Raw genomic sequence first — 23,087 nt, forward strand, 5'->3', positions numbered from 1 at the left:
GCGCGCAGCAGTGAAGACCCAACGCAGCCAAAAATAAATAAATAAAATAAATAAATAAATTTTAAAAATCATATTAAAAAGCTATTTTAAAAAAAGCCACCCAATTTTATAGATGAAGGTTTTTACATTTGGGTCTAGGTTTCATTTTGAGTTAATTTTTGCATATGGTACAAGGTATGGATTAAGGAACTTTTTTGGCAAATGGATATATAGTCGTTTGAAAAGACAGTCTTTCTTCATTGAAATGCCTTGGTGCCTCTGTCAAAAAGTGAGTGACCATATGTGTGTGGGTCTATTTCAGGTCTCTATTCCATTGATCTGTCATAATCACCATTTACAATGTCTTGATTACTGTAGCTTTATAGTAAGCCTTGGTACAGCGTATAGTCTGAGTTCTCCAAACTTGTTCTTTTTCAAAATTGTTTTGGCTTTTCTGATTCCTTTACTTTTTCATCTAAGAATCAGTTTGTTGATTTTTTTTGGAAAAAAAAAACTTCTAGGATTTTGATTAGACTTTTTTTTTTTAAGCACATGCTGACTGTATATCCCTAAGAAGGTCCTTTTAAATTTATTTATTTATTTATTTATGGCTGTGTTGGGTGTTTGTTTCTGTGCGAGGGCTTTCTCTAGTTGTGGCAAGTGGGGGCCACTCTTCATCGCGGTGCGCGGGCCTCTCACTATCGCGGCCTCTCTTGTTGCGGAGCACAGGCTCCAGACGCACAGGCTCAGTAATTGTGGCTCATGGGCCCAGTTGCTCCGCGGCATGTGGGATCTTCCCAGACCAGGGCTCGAACCCCTGTCCTCTGCATTGGCAGGCAGATTCTCAACCACTGCGCCACCAAGGAAGCCCCTTGATTAGACATTTTAAAGTTTGATTTTGGTATAATTAATGCTAGATTCATAGGAAGTTGCAAAAACAGGAGAGAGGTCCCATGTATCCTTCACTTAGTTCCTACCAATGGAAATGTCTTGCATAACTGTAGTACAGTATAAAGACCAGGAAATTGACATTGGTGCAATCCACAGTGTATTCAGATTTTACAGTTATATGTGTGTTTTTTTGTGTGACTGTCTTTGTATGTTTTTAATTTTGTGCAATTTAACACATGTATAGATAGATGTAACCACCACCACCATCAAGATACAGATCTGTTCCATCATCACAAAGATCCCTCATACTACTCCTTTATTGTTACACTCATCCCCCTCTCTCACCTTCTTCTATTCTGTTCCTAATCCCGGGCAACCACTAATATGTTCTCCATAATTTTGTCATTTTGGAGGCTGTTCCATAAGTGGAAATCATACAGTATATACTGTTGAGATTGACTTTTTTTCACTCAAAATAACTCCCTTGAGATTCACGCAAGTTGTTGCATCCCAACAGTTAATTCCTTTCTATTGATGACTCATATTCCATGTACCATGGTTTGTTTAACCATTCACCCATAGAAGGATATTTGGGTTTGTATTAGTTTGCTTGGGCTGCCATTACAAAGCACCACAAACTAGGTGGTTTCAACAAATTTATTGTTTCACGGTTCTGGAGGCTAGAAATCCAAGATCAAGGTGTCAGCCAAGTTGGTTCCTCCTGAGGGCAATGAGAGAGAATCGATTCCATACCTCTTCCCTAGCTTCTGGTGGTTTGCTGGAAATCTTTGGGGTTTCTTGGTTTATAGAAGCATCACCCAGGTCTCCACCTTCATCTTCACATGACATTCTCACTGTGTGTGTCTGTCTGCAAGCTCCCCCTTTTATAAGAATACCAGTCATACTGGATTAGGGCCCATCCTGATGACCTCATTTTAACTTGATAACTTTTGTAAAGAACCTAACTTCAAATAAGATCATATTTCAAGGTACTGGGGGTTAGGACTTCATAATAGGAGTTTGGTGGGAGGGACACAATTCAACCTATAACAGAGTTGTTTCCAGTATTTGGCTATTACAAATAAAGCTGCTATGAACATTCATGTACACATTTTTGTGTGGACATAGATTTTCAGTTTTCTGGGATAAATGCTCACAAGTAAGATTGCTGGTTTTTATGGCAACTGCGTGTATGGTTTTAATTTTTTATCAAAATAATCTATATATAACGTTGAATAAGTTTAAGGTATACAGTGTGCTGATTTGATACATTTATATATTGCAAATATGATTACCACAGTAGCTTTAGCTGACACTTCTATTCCGTTACATAATTATCATTTCTTTTTTTTTGTGGTGAGCTGTATGGTTTTTAGAAGAAACTGCTAAACTCTTTACCAGAGTAAAGATATAGCTGAGATTACCTTACATTGTTCAACCAAATACTTCAATTTTTTTAAAATTAATTTTTATTGGAGTGTAGTTGCTTTACAATGTTGTGTTAGTTTCTACTGTACAGCAAAGTGAATCAGCTATACATATACATATATCCCCTCTTTTTTGGATTTCCTTCCCATTTAGGTCACCACACTGCATTAAGTAGAGTTGATTTTTTTTTTAAAGCTAGATATTTCTTTGACTGTTTTGCCATAAAGATACAAGCTTTGTTTCCTTTTTACTGTATAAATAGGAGACAAATACAGTATTCTGAGTGTAGATGTCAATTGTCAGTGTCTTAATTTATAAAATTACATTTTAAAAGATATCAGTAGTTATGTTGTATAGTATGCTTGTTCACTAGAAAGGTGTTCTCAAGTGATTGGTAAAATCTTGTGAATATTTGATACAAGAGACAACTTGCTTGATAAAAGGGTTTATATTTAAATTTTTTTATTGTGGTAAAAAAACCCGTAAAGTTTACCATCTTAACCATTTTTAGGTGGACAGTTCAGCAGTGTTAAGTAAATTGGCATTGCTGTGAAACTGATCTCCAGAACTTTTTCATCTTGCAATTCTGAAACTCTGTACCCATTAAACACCTTCCCCTTTCCTGCCCCCCGCAAAATGTGGTAACTGCCATTCTGCTTTCTGTTTCTATGAATTTGATACTTTAGATACCTCATGTAAGTGGGATTGTACAGTATTTGTTTTTTGTGACTAACTGGCTTGATTCATTTACCATAATGTCTTGAAGGTTCATCCACATGCTGTAGCATGTGACAGGACTTCCTCTTTTGTTAAGGATGAATAATATTCCAGTGTATGTATATGCCATATTTTGTTCATCCATTCAGCTGTTAATGGACATGTGGTCTGCTTCCACCTCTTGGCTACTGTGAATTTGCTGCTATGAATATGGGTGTGCAGATATCTCTTGGAGACCCAGCTTTCAAATATTTGGGATATATACCTGGAAGTGGAGATTTGCTGGATTATATGTCAGTTCTATTTAAAAAATTTTGAGGTACCTCTATACTGTTTTCCAGTGCAGTCGCACAATTTTACAATCCTACCAACAGTGCACAAGTGTTCAATTTTTCCACATCCTTGCAGGCACTTGTTGTTACGTCTTTTTTATTCTAGCCATCCCAGAGGGTGTGAAGTGGTATTTCATTGTAGTTTTGATTTGGTTTCAATTCAGGTGCTTTGTCCCTTTTAAAATTTGTGTTATTTGATTTTTTTGTTGTTGAGTTGTAGGAATTCTTTGTATATTCTGGATATTAACCTCTAATCAGGTATGATTTGCAAATCTTTTCTCCCATTCTGTAGGTTGCCTTTCACTCTGGTGGTTGTGTCCTTTGTTGTGTAAAAGTTTTGATGTAGTCCCATTTGTCTATTTGTGCTTTTGGTGTCATATCCAAGAAATCATTGCCACGTCCAGTGTTATGAAGCTCTTCCCCTAAGTTTTATTCTATGAGTTTTATAGTTTTAGGTCTTACATTTAGATCTTTAATCCATTTTGAATTAATTTTTGTATATAGTGTGAGATAATGAATGATCCAACTTCATTCTTTTGCTTGTGGATATCCAGTTTTCGCAGCAGCATTTTTTTTGAAGAGAAACCGCATGGAGTGGTCTTGGCACCTTTGTCAAAAATCATTTGAATGTGTATTCAAGGGTTTATTTCTGGCCTCTCCATTCTATTTCATTGGTCTGTATGTCTGTATTTTTATTTTTTAATTAATTAATTTTATTTTTGGCTGTGTTGGGTCTTTTGTTGCTGCGCGTGGGCTTTCTTTAGTTGCGGCGAGGAGGGGCTACTCTGCATTGCAGTGCGCGGGCTTCTCATTGTGGTGGCTTCTCTTGTTGTGGAGCACAGGCTCTAGGCGCGCAGGCTTCAGTAGTTGTGGCACGCCGACTCCGTCGTTGTGGCTCATGGGCTCTAGAGCGCAGGCTCAGTAGTTGTGGCTCACTGACTTCATTGCTCCGCGGCATGTGGGGTCTTCCCGGACCAGGGATCAAACCCGTGTCCCCTGCATTGACAGGCGGATTCTTAACCACTGTGCCACCAGGGAAGCCCTGTATGTCTATCTTTATGCTAGTATTGCACCTTTGTGATATGTTTTGAAGTCAGAAAGTGTGTTTCCTCCAACTTTGTTCCTTTTTTCCTAAACTGTTTTGGTTATTTGGAGTCCCTTGAATTTTATGAGGAATTTTTCTATTTCTGCCCAAAAAGGCTCTTGGGATTTTGATAGGGATTGCTTTGAATCTGTATATTGCTTTGGGTAGTGTGGACATCTTAATAGTAAGCCTTCTAATCACTGAACATGGAGTGTCTTTCCATTTATTTGTGACTTCTTTAATTTCATTCAGCAGTGTTTTATAAATTTCAGTGTTTGAGTCTTCCACCTGTTTGGTTAGGTTTGTTCCTAAATATTCTGTTTGGTGCTATTGTAAAGGGAATGGTTTCCTTTTTGGATTGTTCGTTTTTAGTGTGTAGAAGCACAACTGACTTTTGTGTGTTGACTTTATATCCTGCAACTTTGCTGAATTTGTTTATTGTAACAGTTTTTTTTTGGTGGTGGGGGTGAAATCTTTAGAGTGTTCTACGTGTAAGACTATATCATCCGTGAACAGAGATAATTTTGCTTCTTTTTTTCTGATATGGGTGACTTTTATTTCTTTTTCTTGCCTAATTATTTTGGATAGGACTTCCAGTACCATGTTGAATAGCAGTGGAGAGAGGGGGCATCATTGCCTTGTTCCTGATCTTAGAGGGAAAGCTTTTAGTCTTTTACCATTAGGTATGATAGTAGCTGTGGGCTTTTCATAAGTGTTCTTTATTATGTTGAGGTATTTTCCTTCATTGTCTAGTTTGTTGAGTGTTTTTATCATGAAAAAGTGTTGAATCTTTTTATTTATTTATTTATTTGTGGCTGCGTCGGGTCTTCGTTGCTGCGCGTGGGCTTTCTCTAGTTGCAGCGAGCAGGGGCTACCCTTCCTTGCGGTGTGCGGGCTTCTCATTGTGGTGGCTTCTCTTGTTGAGGAGCACAAGCTCTAGGTGCGTGGGCTTCAGTAGTTGTGGCATGCAGGCTCGGTAGTTGTGGCACACGCATTTAGTTGCTCTGTGACATGTGGGATCTTCCCGGACCAGGGCGTGAACCTGTGTCCCCTGCATTGGCAGGCGGATTCTTAACCACTGTGCCACCAGGGAAGTCCCAAGGTGTTGAATCTTATCAAATGCTTTCTCTGTATCAGTTGAGATGATCCTGAGGGGTTTTTGCCTTTCATTCTGTTAATATGTATATTACAGTAATTGATTTTCATGTGCTGAACCAGCATTGCATTCCGGGAATAAATCCTACTTTGGTCATGGTGTATAATAACTTTTAATATGCTATTGAATTTGGTTTGCTAATATTTTGTTGAGGATATTTGTATCAGTGTTCATCAGGGATATTGGTCTGTCGTTTTTTGTAGTGTCTTTATCTGGCTTAAATTTAGTTTTTAAAAAGTAATTTACATGTTTTAATCTTTATTTGGGAAAGCTTAAGTTTAGAGAGAATCAAAATAATTTTGGAGTACAACATATATTTGACCCTCCTGTCATTGTCATTGTGTAGAATTACCAGCCTTTTAGATTTGAAATGAGAAATTGGAAGTACCTATACTGTGTTCATAAACTTTATTGTGAAAACATGATTTCTGAACTTAATATGAATATAATTCAAGCCTGTGAATTGTGTACTGTGGATGTTAGTTAGTAGGAAGGTTAGTGGTTTATATCAAGTGGATGCGAATGCTAGGTATTTTAATAAAGTGTTACCTAATCAGAAGTGGAAGGGACAAGAAATATTAAATATAGGACTTCCCTGGTGGTCCAGTGGTTAACGCTCCACGCTTCCACTGCAGGGGTTGCGCAGTCCCTGGTTGGGGAACTGAGATGCACATGCCACGTGGTGCAGCCAAAAAAAAAAAAAGGTATTAAATATGTAGCATGTATGTTATGTTTGCTGCCATAATAAAATGAATAAAAAATACTGTGCTTTGTAGTAGTAACTGCAGTTCTAAATTTTAGATTAAAATTTCCCACTGTCCTCTATAAAGTGATTTTTTTAACACTTTGTTTATTAACCGAATTGTATCTAAGTTACAGTTGTGTCTCTATTTTCATGTGAGTTATTAATAAACACTCAAGATTTCATTTAGATACTTTTTAAGTGCCTTGAATAAATGTGAAAGTTTTTTTGGTGTAATCAGTCTGAGAGTATATGAAATAAAAATTTGGATTTCCCTCAAAATCTGGGCGGGATTATCCTGTCTTCATCAACTTTGTTATGAAATCTGTCTTGATAACCGCTATTGATTGAAATCTGCCAGTGATGCCCAGTGTGAAGTGGATTTGATGGTAATGATGCACTGTGCTTATATCATGCTGTATACCAAATTAGCTCGTTGTTGTAAATTTGATTTTCAGATCTAGACATTCATTTATACCAGCTAATTTTGTCTCACCTCTGAAATGTCGACAGCCACTACACCCAGTAGTAATTGCTGCTGTTTACTCATGTCTTAACATACGGAAAGTTATGTCAGTGGGGCACATACATACTTTAAGTTATTGCAGAAGGCTAACTTCAGAGTATGATATTCACGTATAAGTGAGATGAAGAGTGAACATTGACAGTACTTTAAAAAATGAGGTATGATTATTTATTTATTTATTTATTTTTGGCTGCGTTGGGTCTTTGTTGCTGCGCGCGGGCTTTCTCCAGTTGCGGTGAGCGGGGGCTACTCTTCGTTGCGGTGCGTGGGCTTCTCATCGCGGTGGCTTCTCTTGTTGCGGAGCACGGGCTCTAGGTGCATGGGCTTCAGTATTTGTGGCTCAAGGGCTCAGGAGTTGTGGCTCGCGGGCTCTAGAGCGCAGGCTCAGTAGCTGTGGCGCACGGGCTTAGTTGCTCCGTGGCATGTGGGATTTTCCTGGACCAGGGCTTGAACCTGTGTCGCCTGCATTGGCAGGCAGATTCTTAACCACCGCGCCACCAGGGGAGTCCTGAGGTATGATTTTTGAGGTGATAGTATATGATAAAACAAATATTTACCTGTTTTGATATTTATTTTGTGATAGCGCCAGATAATGTCTAGTCAACAGCAGCTGGTTAGGCAAACTGGGGAAGTAGCCGACTTGGAATTAGATAGTTTATATATGTCCACTGTATCAGGTATGATATGGTATCCAGTGTCTAGCAGCAGTCAGTGTCAGTATGGTAGACAGATGAGAGGAGGACAGTATTGTGGCATTTGGATTAAGGCAACTGGGGAGACACAGGGAGACTTTTTAGGGTAGGTATAGGGGCAGGATTCCAGTTCCTGGGATGGAGCTGGTAGATATATTACAGCAAGAACAAGGCAGAGTATTGATCCTTGGATGACTAAGGCACAGGGTACGACTGAGTACAGAGTGATAGAGTAGTGGGTCTGCAGGAATAAGGCAGAAGCCTTTTCTTATCTCCCTCCCCCCTTTTCCCCCATCCTCAAAATGGTAGCACTCTGTGCGTGTGAGGTTAACGATGGAGTGCTAGATTTTCTACAGAAAATCAGAACTCAGAACTGATGGTGGAGAACTGGGGCAAGCTGAGTAGGTTGGGCCAGGTGATCCTAATTGTGGTTAGTACTTGAGTCACATTTGGAAAGTATTGGGGAATGTGGGTAGACAAGAAATAAGGAAGATTGCTGAGCATATACTATCATATATTTAAAAATAGGAGGGGAACAGGTGGATGTTTCCAGTTCTATCTGGCTTAGTTTCTGGCAGTGTATAGTGATGCCAGATGTGTGTAGACTGTGCCCCAGCTTGCTCCTTCCCCTCTTCCTGAAAGTAAAAGTTGTTTTTGAAGTGTTGTGGCATTAGGTGTGTTCACTTTGTCTACTTAGTTATTTTAGAAAGTTTTTTTTTAACTTTTGGCCTTCTCTTTCTTCTGTATATTATTTTTTAAGTTTGTAAGGGCAGATATTTGACCTCTTCTACGGTTAGTTAGGAAATGTAGACAGGATTATTAATTCTTTTACGTATTTAGATTTCTTCTAGTCCTACCTTCTCCAGATTACCTATTCCTGCACTAGAGCAGGTGCTTCCATTAGAAATTCTTTAGGACTCCTTCCTAGTTTGTGGAAAGGAAAATACATTTGCTAATGATTTGTGTGGTAGGTGTAATGTGAGTATGCTATCAAGAAACACTTAGGTTAAAATTGTGTTGCTGGCCTGAATATACATGATCATTGTTTGATTTGTCATTCTTTTCACCCTGTCGTTTACTTTAGAAGACTGTTAGCAGAAATTAGGGAGATAAACAGAGGGAGGAAAAATATCTTTTTGAGCAAGGAGAAATCTTTTTTAAAGGCTTTTTTCATTTCTTGCCCTACCTATGTACTCAAAGTTGCCATGTATCATTTGACATAAGGAATGATAGTGACTTTCCTGTTTTGATTCAATAACTCCAGGAACTAGTCTCCCTTTTCTTTCACAGTCTCATCCTAGATGAGACTTCTGTCTGCTATCTCCTAAGAAAGTAGGTAAGCCAATAAAAGGAACATACCTTTGGGTCTTGTCAGGAGTTCATATGAAAGTTTCTGTTCCCTGCTAATCTTGAGTAGGTGAACATAATAAAGATAATTTTATGATAGAACTCAGTTTCTTTTTGTAGATGTGTAACTTTTTGACATTATGTATCTGAAACATGAATAGATCAGGTTTTAGCAGCAGAGATAGTTTTGTAGTTCCTCTCAGTTGAGATTTTAAGAGAAGACATTGAAAAATAAATTTCCACCCTCATAATTTACTTTTTTTCTTACTAACGATAACATCGTAATTAAAAATTTACAAGTCAACCACATTTTCACCACTCTGATATGTTAACTGTTTTCCTTTGTTTTGTTTTTTGGTTAATATTTTATACTAATATATAAGACTTTGAACTTATCAAACTTTACCCATGTTGCTACACAGTCATCATATGTAGTTTCAGTGTATGAATATGAATTACATTTTTGTACCGTAAGTTAATCCATGGCTGGGCATTTAAGTAGTTCCTATTTTTAAGTGTTTGCGTTATAATGATGGTGGTATTTCAGAAGAGTATATACATTTCCAAGATGTGATCCTTATAGATAGAAGAACGTAACCCTTTTGGGCTAGTGTTAAGATAAGGGTGTGACGTGTGGTATATGTGCTGAATTTGCTAGCTTTTAGCAGTTAAATATTTCTGCATTTTTAGGGAAAGAATTAAAACACCAGCTACTTTAAGTGCTCCCCCCACTCCCCAATAACATGTGGGTTCTGGGGGACCTTGTTAGTTTTGTAGCTTTTTATTTTCTATCTTGAAACCACTTGGGATTGAATTAAAGGAACTTTGAAACAATCATTCTTCTATAAAAAGAAATCAGAATTTCTTTAAGTTTTTTAAACAATATCAAAGAAAAACAGGTTGTTTTTTGTGTATTTTTACTTTTTTGGCGGTGGGTGGATAATTTTAATCAATTAAGTCATTTTTTGGAGTTAAGGATCCAAGCATAATTATATATATTTAGTATATATTTGTATTTATGTGCTAGAGTAGTAGGTATCCAACAGGTTTTCAGAAGTGGAAGAAGAAAGTTTTTTTGTTATTGAATTAGTTAACTCGGGATCTAAACTGAGTAACAGGCCCTAAACATAGATTCATTATAGATAACTTGAAAAGTATGGTGATCAAATTTCAACTTTTAGATCTCTGTTTATATCAAAAGCATTACTGCTGAGAGCGTTTACTTGAATTTAAGGTATAGAATTAAAATATATATAATCACCTATTTTTAATTTTAATAAATCTTTAATAGCAGTGTATTACACACTTGAGCCTAAGGAAGTGGTTTTACTTTAAAGTATGTTATTCAACCTATCGATAAATATGTTTGCTTAGTTTTCAGTAAGGAGAAGCAGAAGCTAGTTGTTATTGGATGTATTTTTTCCCAAAAGGGAAATAGTGATTGAGAGTTAAAGCAAATTTTATTTCTGTGCTTTATCCTCCAAAGCTGTTGGAATGTTGACTCACTTTTAGTAGTTATAGAGAATTGGTACAAATGCTAAAAGTCTCAGAGCTTTTCTTTGACATTAGGTGAGAGCTCCACCTTGTGATCTTTGAGCATATTTCTTAAAAATTAATAACCTACATACATTAGGCCAGAAATGGTGTGGTGAGTTTGATTATTAAACTTATACTTTTATTTGAGCATTATGTATCCTTACAGTTTGGGGATTCCCAACTTAGGTCAAATGGCATTAAGTACATTTAAAGACCTTGTTTGTGAATTTTTTAATGAAAATCTTTGGGGGGAGCAAATTGTATTTATGTATAGCTGTAGACATTTAAAATAAAAAGGGAAAAATTCGAAGTTCTTCCTGCAGATAAAGTTTATATTCTTGAAGAAAAAAAAACGCAAACCAATGCTAACATATCCATCGTTCCCCCTACCCCTTTAAATTACAAAACAACTTTAATATATATAATTTTTTTGAGCTATGAAGAACTGTTTTGGTAGCAAATTGGTTATTTAGAGCATGATTACAGTAGGAAAAGCTCAAGATACATGGAATTTAATATTATGTTTAATAATAGGTTGCAATAGAGGTAGGTGCCTTTTCCTAGAAATATATTTTCACATTTACTGTTACAGGTAGTTCCATAAGGGCAAGGGTCATTGCTCTCCTGTTCACTACTGTATGCCCAGTGCCCACTGCTGCATTTGGCACATGGTAGATACTTTTACTTGGTTGGATGGATTTTTAATATTTAGAAAATTTTAAAAACAGGTGTTTCACTGGGATAAGGAGTTGGCTAGTTTAATAATTTTTTCTAAAACTATCAGACCCTGGCATGATATTTCTTTTTAAAATACAGACGCCTTGTCTGGGAGACTCACATCTTTATAAATTCTGTTTTTCTTTTGTGTTTTCTTTGGTTTCTAATTACCAAGTACATGTTAGTATAGCTGCACTTTGAGAAAAATAATTTGACCTGGCAAGACTTTTTGTACACTAGAAATTAATTTTGTGCTATTTAGAGGAATGTAGTATATCATACAGTACCTGTTTTATTTAGTGCTCTCTGCTTTTCAGAGCTGATTCATTCTTTATGTCCTTTAGTAGAATACATTTATGAACTATCTTTAAAGTCTGCTTAAAAACTGTATATTTAAGGAATGCGTCAAGTTTGGTTTTATAAAATGCTTAGAGAGAGAGGGGAGGGAACAGGTAGGCAGACAGACACAGCAAGCTCTTTATTTCCATCTTGCCATCTAGATGACCTGATGTGTTGGTTAGAACTTATTATCTCTGTACCTCTCCAGCTCACTTAAAAAAACAAAATTGTTTTCTTTTTAAAAAACAGTTTTCTTTTTTAAATTAGTTGGCATTTTTAGGAGGCTAGAGTGTATCCTACATGTGATGGCAAGTCTCAGAACTCTGATATACTACTTAGATAATTCCTTAGGTTACAATAAAAATAAAACCAAATTAACAATTAGTGGTCTTGGAGGGGAACAATCCTGGGGCCATGATTTAGTGTGAGAAAACTATACTAACAGTGACATCTAAATAAAGATTTTACAATATGAGTATTCTTCAGAAAAAAAGAAACTCAAAGTGGTGGTATAGACAACCCTTGATTAGGGCTTAATTTGTATATTATTGATTCTTGTTTCTCCTCTTCATTATTTTGCTATTCATAGTAGCCTAATTAGAGTGAGCAAGGAAATGCAGTGTTGTGAACTTTGTATGTTAATTACATATTAGTAGCCATTTATGATGTTTTTTCGAGATTTAAACTTAATGGAAAAATTGAATGATCAGTTTCTTGTATAAAGTTTTACTCTGTTGGAAGAGATCATTAGAAGTTCCTCACTATGTGATATTTGAATATTTATTATTAATTGGATATGTTTAGTCTTTAGGTGGCCACCAAGTATGAGATTTGCTTGGAAATAAAAGCATAAAATTTTAAAAGAAAGTTATACATAAGATTCAGAGCTTCAAACCCAGTCTATTTTCTCTTTTTTGTTATAGACTTGTCATTTGCTTTTAGGTCACTCTCTTGTTTAGGAACTGCATCTTCCTATGGCCAAACTTACTTTGGTCACAAATGGCATTCATCTGTTGTCCATATGACATTATTGGTATTTAAATTGATTTTAAGTTTCTTGAGGGAATGGATCAGAGCTAACATTTTTTCCCCTTTCCTGTTCAACGCAGGTGGTATTATCATGAAGTGTAGTTATTTATTAATAAGCCAGGCTTTTGGACCGTATGTTTCTTCTATGGTAGAAGAACCTACCTTCTAAAGTATTTTAAAACCTACCTTTTAAAGTATTTTAAAATTCTATCTTAGATTTTTTTTATTAGCTCCTTTTAACTATACTGTACATCATAAGCAGAAAGCTATAGAATTTTCAGGCGTCTTGTATTATGGTTTAAACTTGTCATAAAGATTTTAGGATGAGTAAAAGTCACATTCTGTTCCTAGTTAGGGCATCTGTCTTTTTAAGCCAGGCTGGAGAATCATAACAAATTAAAAAAAATAATTGTAATAGAAGCTTATTTCTTTGTATTTGTTGTTACTGTCGTGGGGCTACAACAGTTGTAACAAATCCGTATGTAGAAAAAGCAATCAAATGCAAGGGAAAGAAATCCTTATTTACTAAAACACATTAGCAGACACTTGGAAATTTAGTTTTGGGGGATAGATACCCTTCCCAATATTTTTGGTGTGTTTATAATAAATATGGCGTTCTCCCCCCCCCGCCGCCCCCCTGTCCCTTTTAAAGGAATTGTCTGTCTTAGAAGAAAGAAGCAAACCATCATTTTACCCGCGTAAATATATGAATATATTTCTGACATTGGGGCGTTCCAGAAGATGATAAAGAAATGATAGCAGCTCCAGAAATACCAACTGATTTTAATCTACTTCAGTAAGTATATTATGATAATTTCTAAATACTTGTTTTTTCCACAAAATGGGAACTGTATTAACTTCAGTTAAAGTTACTTCTGCTTGAGAAGATATAATGTTTCAGTATAAAATAGCATGCATACTTGGAAATAGTTTATATCAATGCTTATTGGGTTCTGTAACAGTAATTCCATGCCTTTTTTTGTAGTATATTTTATAATTTAGATCCTGGAAAATTTATTATTTTTGCTGTTCAGTTCTTTGAGTCCATACTTGGTTTTACAATAGCAACTGTTTTGAAGGGAGTGTCATGAAATTCTTAAAATGTTAAGTGTTCTCATTAGTAAGGAATATATACCATGCAATAGTATTTAGGATGTAATGTCAGATTTCTGTTTAAAATCAAAGGACAGGCTAAAACAAACGTAGGAGGGTAGGAAATGCTTTCCTTTTTTTTTTTAACCCCCCAGAAACAAATTATATGCTTATTGGTCCATAAAGTGACTTCAACATAGCTATTTTCTTTACCCTTGTCTTAAAAGCTACTATACTCCTTATTCAGCTTTTATTCTCATTACTCTTTGGTGTTTTGATGTAGGAAAGAATTTGAGCTGCTATATGCAGTAGTGGTTTTCATACTAAGCTCCAGTTGCATGAGGTACCTGAGTGAAGAGTGAACCTTTAAACTGCTCGTGGACCCCATTAACTTTACGCACACATATACCACATATTAGGGTCTTTATAAGACTTGATTTAAAAACAGTCTGGTTGCTAAAAATTTTGAAAACAGCAGATATCCTTGTACATAATGGTGGCCAGTGTCTGCTTTTGATGTTTTAGATTTTCATTTTTAAAATAATTTTATTGTTTTCAGAGTGTTAAGGGTCTGCTGGGTTATTGCCAGTATTTCAAAGTATGATTTTTAATGTGATTTTGATCCCAGTTTATATTGACTTTACTTTCAGATTCTTGAGGAAAATTTCTCGTTTTTCTTTTTGTTTGAGGGAGGATATGGGATAGTCTGAGAAAAAAATTAATTTTTGGTTTGACTACTATAAAATTATCTTATGAAATTTCTCAAATACATTAATACAGTAGAAGTAATTTAAAAGGTTTGCGTTATAAACTAAGACTGTTGACCATTAGAATATCTCTAGTAATTAGGGCCTGAAATAGGATAATGGATAAGAGGGAATTGGGTATGTGAGGGTGGGGGCAGGGTAAAGAGAAAGGAGCGGAAGATTCAGTCATGTGATGGATGGTTCATGAAGTTTCCAGCCACTAAAAGGTGAACCCAGTATAACCCATAAACATATTAGCATATGTTAATTTCACCTAGGATAGGTTTTTGTTGTTGTTCTTTTGATCTTAAAAACAGAAGGAAGCATTAGAGAAAGACTCACAAGAATATTTCTTCTCTGGTTGGGGATATTTTAGACTCTTATTACCCCATTTACTCACTTCAGTTTTCTTCAGAAGGTTTTCCAGTTAGTAATTAAGCCTCTAGTGGCTCATTCTTTTAGTTGGGATAGCCTGGAGATGAGGATTAAGAATGTAATTGAGCCTTTGATTACTCTTTGGCCATCAGAATATTGGCAAAGACTAGTGATTGCAGACTTAGAGCATTTACTGAGCTCTCTAAGAGAGCTAGTGTCCCACAGATATCTTTGGGAAGAAAGAAGATTACTTACACGCCAAGATGTTTAAAACCATTTTCAAAAATTTTTTTGCAAAGCCATATAGGCATGTGGGAAGATTATTGATGACAACAGTCTTCTTAAGATGTAAGAGGCGTGAGTTTCAAGGTTAATATTAAGTAGTCATTCAGTTTTGGGTGCATTAACTATGGGAAATGGTGTTTATTACAGGCTCTTTTCCTCGCAACATTATAGGACATAGTTAGGATTGCCGCTATCTTCAATACGTTGTTTAAATAACTTTGTAGGTAAGTGCTATAAATAGTAGTTTTTTCCCCTGCTAGCATCTTAACCATTATTTTAGATTTATAAAGTATTCCTAACTCACAGCCTCTGGACAACTGGTTATTATAGCAATAAAAATGGAAATAGAAGAAATCTAGTTAGAGAAGACTATCTTTAGAAAGATAGTCTTTCACTTTGATTCTATTTATTTTAAACAAAACCGACAATAGTTTTACACATTTAAAATGGTAAAACCTTTATCTTTTACGTGTGTTGTTCAGTTCTAAAATCCATTGTGACCCAAATATTGATACTAAGTATGCCTTGCCTTAAGCATTTAAGTGTGGGTCTGTTACTACTATTTAGATAGATAGACCCATGTTTACATATATAGGAAGCATCACACATATGTATTTAAATTGGTTTACTTCCATTTTGCCTTAGAAAATCCAGATTATACAAAGCACCCCTCCTACTCCAAAATGAGGGACAGTTTCTTAGAACTATAAATCTATATTTTAGAGATTGAAGAGACTTCAGAGATTTCATTCTTTCCTGCATAAACATTGTTTGTAGATGAGAAGGTTGAGTGGTTGTCAGTTGTCCAAGATCACACAGTTTCCTAGTACCGTATTAACTAGAACCAGTTTTCTTGACTATAGCTCAACAACTTTTTGCTTCATAAAGGATTTTGATCAATTAGCACACTTCCCTACCCTGTTGCAAATGATTTAGTTTGTAAAAATGTTTTATGTATATTCTTTCAGAAATACATGTTTTGTATAGTTACACTTAGATTATGAATATTTTTGTGTTATATAGGAAAGGTCATAAGATCCCTAATATTGCTAAAATTCCCTAATAAAGATTATCCCATACCTAGTGCTAAAATACAGTTTTACCTGAACACCATGGTCTTTGAATCAGAAAATGAAACCAGCCATTCCAATAGAACACCACGGTTCCTAGAGTTAAAAGTTTGAGAGCCCCTGGTTTTGTTTTTATGCTTTGGTTAAAAATTAACAAAATAAAAACATGCTTAGACATTTGTGTTTTAGATTAATGTTTTTGTGTTATATAATTTTAAATGTTTGGTAATATGCTACGATATGTTGCTTTGGGAAAGCATCTTAATTACATTTAATGCTAATATAGTTTTGTAATGAGTTAACCAAGCCTTTCTTTTAGAAAATATGGCAAAATTTAGAAACTCCATCTACATTTCTAAGGAAGGTTTTAAATAATTGCTTATCTTTTTGTCATAGGGAGTCAGAAACACATTTTTCTTCTGACACAGATTTTGAAGACATTGAAGGAAAAAACCAAAAGCAAGGCAAAGGAAAAGTATGTATAGAATATGTGTCTTTATTTTGGTTCTTACAGTCATAAATATACATATATGAATAAATATAATTATATACTATATATAGTTGTTTTAGTTATGTCTCAGATGTTGTTGTCTTTTAAAAATGCTTTTTTCCCCTGACTGGTATGGCAAGCCTTTGAACACTTCTACTACTATAAAGTTGAAATTAATACGTCATTGTTTCTAGTAGTTTAGTTTATAAAGCATAGTATGCTAAGCAAAATGTGGTATTCTGTTGGCTTTATTTTTATTTGTACATGAGTAGTCCAATGTAAAGCAAACCAGTAAATTTCTTATTCTAAAGCACCCTAAAAATGTAATCTACAAGCGTTTAAGTCTAATGGGTTACTGTTGACAGTGACTCTTTATAAGTAATGTCAAGGATAAAAACTAACAAAGTGAAGTTCTGAGTCAATAGAATGCAAGTTTAGAGTATGAGTGGGTAGCCTGAGAGGTGTGGGTAACTTAGTGAATGGTTAAATCATTTTGCTATTTTGGAAAGTACATTTGACTCCGTGCATGTGTAAATACATTGTGCAAAAGATGACTTGCTTTTGTTAGCATATTCTTTGCCAAAATGAATTTTGGATTTATATTTTCTCATGACACATTTACTTTTTTTTTTTTCCTCTCTTTTTTTTTGATGATTCTCTTATTTATTTTTATTGGGGTATAGTTGTTTTACAGTGTTGTGTTAGTTTCTACTGTACAGCGAAGTGGAGTTCCCTCTGTATACAGCAGGTTCTTATTAGTTATCTATTTTATACATATGTGTATATATGTCAATCCACATTTACTTTTAAAAAGTCTAAATAATGCAGAAATGTACAATGAGCAAAGTAAAAATTTCCCATTTTAAATATGTAAACATTTTTGATGAACATACACATGTATATATACACCTATATATAAAAATGCGCATAGAATTTTACTTAAATGGAATCATACTGTGCAAACTGTTTCTTTTGCTTTTAAAACTTAATGGCATGTTGTCAGCAGCTTTCCTATCAGTGAATTTTTCCTGTCTGTAATTTTTAATGGTGTCATAGGATCCCATTTTATGTATGGAACATAATTTATTTAACTAGTCCTTGGAATGTCCTTTTAGAGTGCACATAATCCATGTGTTTCGTAATTTCGTATGCATTCTTAGTCCCTTAAAAAGTGGTAGTTTGGCGGAGGGGAGAGAATGTGAATGAATACAAATGTTAACTCATGACTATCCAAAGACAGCCATAATTCTAGTGGGTAGTATGTGCTTATTCATTAGAAAACCACTTTTCCTTGTTCTGCAGTCATCTTTCAAAACCAAAACTCTGCTTTTGGCTTTAATTTGCAAGCTGGGATAAGACTTATAGTGGCATCTGAATAGAGTAGCCACTGCTGTGAGTGAGGTGTTAGGCGTCAGATCAATGATTTATTATAACAGTAATAATGTTTTGACCCTATACTATATATGTTCCATGCACTGTGCTAATAATTTTACATGTTATCTAATTTAATATTTGAACAACCCTGTAGATTAGAAAACTTAATTTTTATAGATAGGAAACTGAGATCTAGAGAAGCTTAGTCATTAAGGATTTGAGCCCACATCTGTTGAAAGGTGGTATACTCTTAATGCACTATAGTATATTACCTCATAGTCTTTTTTTTTAAAATAAATTTTATGTGTTTATTTTTGGCTGTGTTGGGTCTTCATTGCTGTGCATGGACTTTCTCTAGTTGCGGCGAGCATGGGCTACCCTTTGTTGTGGTGCACGGGCATCGCAGTGGCTTCTCTTGTTGCAGAGCACGGGCTCTAGGCACGTGGTCTTCAGTAGTTGTGGCTCGTGGGCTCAGTAGTTGTGGCTTGCAGGCTCTAGAGTGCAGGCTCAGTAGTTGTGGTGCACGGGCTTAGTTGCTCCGCAGCATATGGGATCTTCCTGGACCAGGGATTGAACCCGTGTCCCCTGCATTGGCAGGTGGATTCTTAACCACTGCGCCACCAGGGAAGCCCCTGAAGTAGTTCGTAAGAGTAGGGTGGTTTTAGATTCTTGAAGAAGGAGAAAGGACCCTTTATGGAACAGAGTATATAGAAACATACAGACTGTCAGTGGAAATAAATGTGTAGATCGGGCTGTAGATCAGGGATCTGCAAACTGTGGCCTGTTTTTGTACTACCCACGAATTAAGAATGGTATTTACAGTTTTAAAGGATAGTAAAAATAATGACTATGTGACAGAGACAGTATGTGGCCTGCAGAGCCTTAAAATATTTACTATCTGGTACTTTACAGAAAGTTTGCTGACTGTTGCTCTAGATCATAGAAATGTGTAGATCTAAAAGAGACCCTCGAAATCATCTATTCTAACCTGTAAAGATATTGATACAACTCTGGCATTTTAGAAATGAGGACTCTGAGTTGGGGAATGACTTTTTTTAAAATAATAAGGTATTAATGCTGTTGGGAGGTGTTTTATATTTGAGGCATGTAGGCAGCCTTTTCACGGATTTATGAAGTCCCTCCCCCCAATGTCAACTTTCTTATAAAGGGGCTTCATTTCCATAGTGTTCGTTAATTGAACTTTCATGATAAATAAGTGTTGGAGGGAAGGCCCAGAGCAAGAAAGAGGTTGATATACCTATTCATACTGTTTAGAATTCCTTTGTCAATGCACTGCAGTGATTTATAAGACTAACAATAGCCATCAAGTTAAAATGTTGAACTAATTACGAGTTACTTATTTCATAGAGTTTTGTTATTCTTGCTGCCCACTACAGTCTGCACCCTAAAGCAACAATCCTACTAAGTAGGCACTTTTTTCTTTTTACTTTTATCCTCACTTTACAAATTAGAAAATCTCTCTGAAGCACAGTGTGGTTAAGTAACTTGCCCAAGATCACTCAGCTAACAGGAATAGAAATTTGGGACCTATGCAGTCTGTCAGTCTACAGAGACTGTGCTCCTAACTGCAGTGTCACACGAGGTATATGGTAGTATAAGTTAAAAAATTGATACCACAAAGAGGCTGTCACAACCATATCATTTTATTATGATGCATGTGTATGTCACTCCCCTTTAGGTTAGGTTTAAGTGTTCTATAATTATGCACTCTATCAGCTGCTCCTGCTGTAGCTTTATTTTGAACTCTCAAGGATAAGGATATAACTTAAGCAACTTGTATTTTTATGCAGACTTGTAAAAAAGGCAAAAAAGGCCCAGGAGAAAAGGGCAAAGGTGGAAATGGAGGAGGAAAACCTCCTTCTGGTCCAAACCGAATGAATGGTCATCACCAGCAGAATGGAGTGGAAAACATGATGTTGTTTGAAGTTGTTAAAATGGGCAAGAGTGCTATGCAGGTAATGTTTATTGTGTTCTTCCTGGTTCACTTGTACAGTTTGAACTTAAGTGAGTTATATAAAATATATCCCTGATTTTTCTAATTGTGTTTAAAAAATTTTTAATACTGCATATTAGAAAAAAGCAACGAAGTAGTCAGAAAACAAGGGATCTGTCTATTCAGACATAAGACCTTTAAGCTGTGTCTTGAGTCATTTTCTGCTGCATTATTTTCTTTTAATGGCATATAATAAAAAATATGTCAAAAAATATGCTGATGTAAACCCTGACTATGACATTTCAATTTCCTTTGAGTTTATATAGTGGCTGTTAAAACATGAAGTTCTTTGCACATACAGAATTCTTGGCTGAGTGACCTAATGTAATCACTGTCCACTTTAGTGAATTCTTTTGATCAGTGTTGTCTATTACAAATTTTATTACTTGTGCTGTTTCTTACCAGAAGAGTACAGAGTTGGAGTCATATCATGTCAAATCATCCTAATTTTGTTTCTTCATAATTTTATGACAGTAGAAGCATTTCAGCTTTACACTGGAGGCTAAACCCATATGGTTTAAAAAAATTGAATCAACACTATACTCAATATACACGCTTAATGAAATTATTATTTAATTTATAAAAGCTATAGGGAATAGTTTTTTTCCTTCATGGAATTAACTTTCATCAACAAAAGGTGCACATGGATGGTTTAGGGAAGGCTAGCCATTAAACTTTTTGTTATTAATGAATAACTGAAATGTAAATCTTGATTATAAATATGCATTTATCTAAATATGTATGGTTTTGTAAATAAATTTTAAAGTATCAATTGGAACTAATAAGGCACATTTTTTTGCACGTAAAATGAAAAAGAATTGTTAGCTTTTGAACTATCACCAATTGTATAGTGCAACGTATTTTCTGAAATTTGAATTCACTGTCACTTATCCATATATGGTTAGCTTTCATAGGGTTGTGTTTAGGATGTGGATTTTATTTCTTGTTTAATGTTTTAAATGATTATTTTGTGTACACATTTGAAAGAAATAATGTCTTATTATATTACTGTGCTATGGTTTATTTAGTCATTTCCTAATTTAAAAAATTATCCTCCTCTCTGGTTCCCATTTTGGGTTAATTTTATTGAAGGGATAAGTTATCTGTTAAATTGTATACCATTTCATTACTTTCCTTTTTATATTTATATTATACTTTTCTCTATAATATTTTGTTCTAAGTGGTTAAATGCATTAATTTTTTTTCTAATATCTTATCATTTTTATTAACATCAGAAATCTCAACTTATATCTGCAGCTAATTAGGCTATTCTATTTTTGTCTCGTCTGTAGGGTTTGTTGTTGTTTTTTTTTAACTTTTTGGCTCATCAGAATTTTTTAATAGAAAATGTGAGGGCTTAGCTTTATATTTCTTTTTGTTAATGGTATCTCAGTGTTTAAAGAGTGAACATTTTCCTTATTTTTGTGTTGCTTATGGTTTGTCATATGTTAAGATTGTACCTTTATGCCATTTGTTTTTCTATTTCTAAGTGTGCTTTCCCGCTTAAAAGCAGTATATCCACAGTATCTCTCCATTGATTTCCCTGAATCATCTCTCCACCTCCAGTTTGTTTTGTGTACTCCCACTTGTGTTATCTTTCTAACACCAAATTTGATCAAGGAAGTCTCCTGTTTACAAACTTCTAAGAGTTCTTCCTTATCTAAAAGTTCCAGCCCAGATTTCCTTATGGCATACTTGCTGTTCTCTAGCCACCATATGTTCTTTGCCCCTAGACCTTTCTTTTTGTTTTTCTTACTGCCTGGAATAGTCTTATTTTTCTCCCTTCCATATCACAGGATTGACTAATTCAAATGTCACTCTTTTTTGGGGAAACATTTTTGGAGTCTATCTCCTTCTCCCCTTGAATGTATTTCTTATTCTTCTCTTTCCAGTATAGCACTTAGTATATTGTATTATAGTTATGCACATGTCTGTATTTGCTTCTAGATTGTTAATTCCTTGATTGGGGACTGTGTATTATTCATTTTTTTGTATCCCCAGGATATCCCTATTTCGGTGATTATGAGTGAGAGTGAATAAGTACAAGACTTGCTGTTGGTTTTAAAATAGTTCTTAAATTTTAAGAAAGAAGAAATAATGCATGTGCCCCTAGTTCTATTAGATAATAGATGTTGAATTTTATTGAATGAGTTTTTAGTATACTATTTGATGATTAAAAATTTTAAATATATTTCATTGTGATAGCTTGTATTAGTTTTACTATTTGTATTTTATTTGTATTTATTACAGCAGCCTTATATAAACTCTAGTATAAACTCTTCTTGATCTTCATGAATAACTTTTTGATGTGATGTGATTTTTTTGTAAGATTTCGTTAAATATTTTTGTATCTTTATTGATGAGAATAGCCCTTGTTCTAGTTATCTATTGCTGCATAACAAACCACCCCAAACTCAAGTGATGTAAAGGAACAACCATTTTATTATGCTTAGTGATTCTGTGGATCTAGAATTCAGACAGAGGTAAATAGGGATGTCTCTTCTGTGCTTCCATCCATGATGGCTGGGGTCTCAGCTGAGATAGCTTGAATGCCTGGAGGTGACAAAAGCAGTTAGGGACTATAATCATCTGGAGACTTCTTTATTCATGTTTGGTACCTAGTCAGGAGTGATTTGAAGGCTGGGCTCAGCTGGAACTGTTACCTGGAGTACCTACAAATGGTCCTTCCACGTGGCTTTGGCTTCTTACAGTATGGCTTCTGGATTTGGAGAGACTATCGTGAGAGGAAGTATCTAGTTCTGTAGTGCTGCAAGAACCCAATGCAGAAGTTGAATAGGCTTCTATGACCTAATCTTGGAAGCATCATTTCTGCTGTACTCTGTTCTGGAGAAAGGGACATAGACCTCACTTCTTTTTGGGGAGCAATGTCAAACTACTTGGGGCCATGTTTTAAAACTCCCATATCATGTAATATACTCTCTTGATACTGCCCATATCATATTTGGGGATCATCTTAGAAACATTTCTTTCATAAATTGAGTTGGTTAACATACACAAGCTGCTATAAAATATAGAAAAGGACTGAAATCTAGAAATTAAGCAACATTTTAGAATATGTCCAGTAAATCTCTATGAGCCAGGTGATTCTTAAATAATATTTTCTTT

At 35.1% G+C, this 23,087-nt stretch overlaps 1 protein-coding gene across 8 annotated transcripts in view; it reads left to right on the top strand.

Annotated features, from left to right (window-relative positions):
* STAG2 (STAG2 cohesin complex component) overlaps window positions 1-23,087 on the top strand; it is a 117,975-nt gene that overhangs the window by 29,190 nt on the left and 65,698 nt on the right. For all 8 annotated transcript variants that reach the window (XM_007110948.2, XM_007110954.2, XM_007110950.3 and 5 more), the window contains 3 exons: window positions 13,168-13,311; window positions 16,480-16,558; window positions 19,759-19,923. In XM_007110948.2, the coding sequence (XP_007111010.1) occupies window positions 13,268-13,311; window positions 16,480-16,558; window positions 19,759-19,923 (288 nt within the window). In that variant the 5' untranslated portion in view covers window positions 13,168-13,267. The remainder of the gene's footprint in view (window positions 1-13,167; window positions 13,312-16,479; window positions 16,559-19,758; window positions 19,924-23,087) is intronic.

This window comes from Physeter macrocephalus, chromosome 21, assembly GCF_002837175.3.
Source record: "Physeter macrocephalus isolate SW-GA chromosome 21, ASM283717v5, whole genome shotgun sequence".
Taxonomy (NCBI): domain Eukaryota; kingdom Metazoa; phylum Chordata; class Mammalia; order Artiodactyla; family Physeteridae; genus Physeter; species Physeter macrocephalus.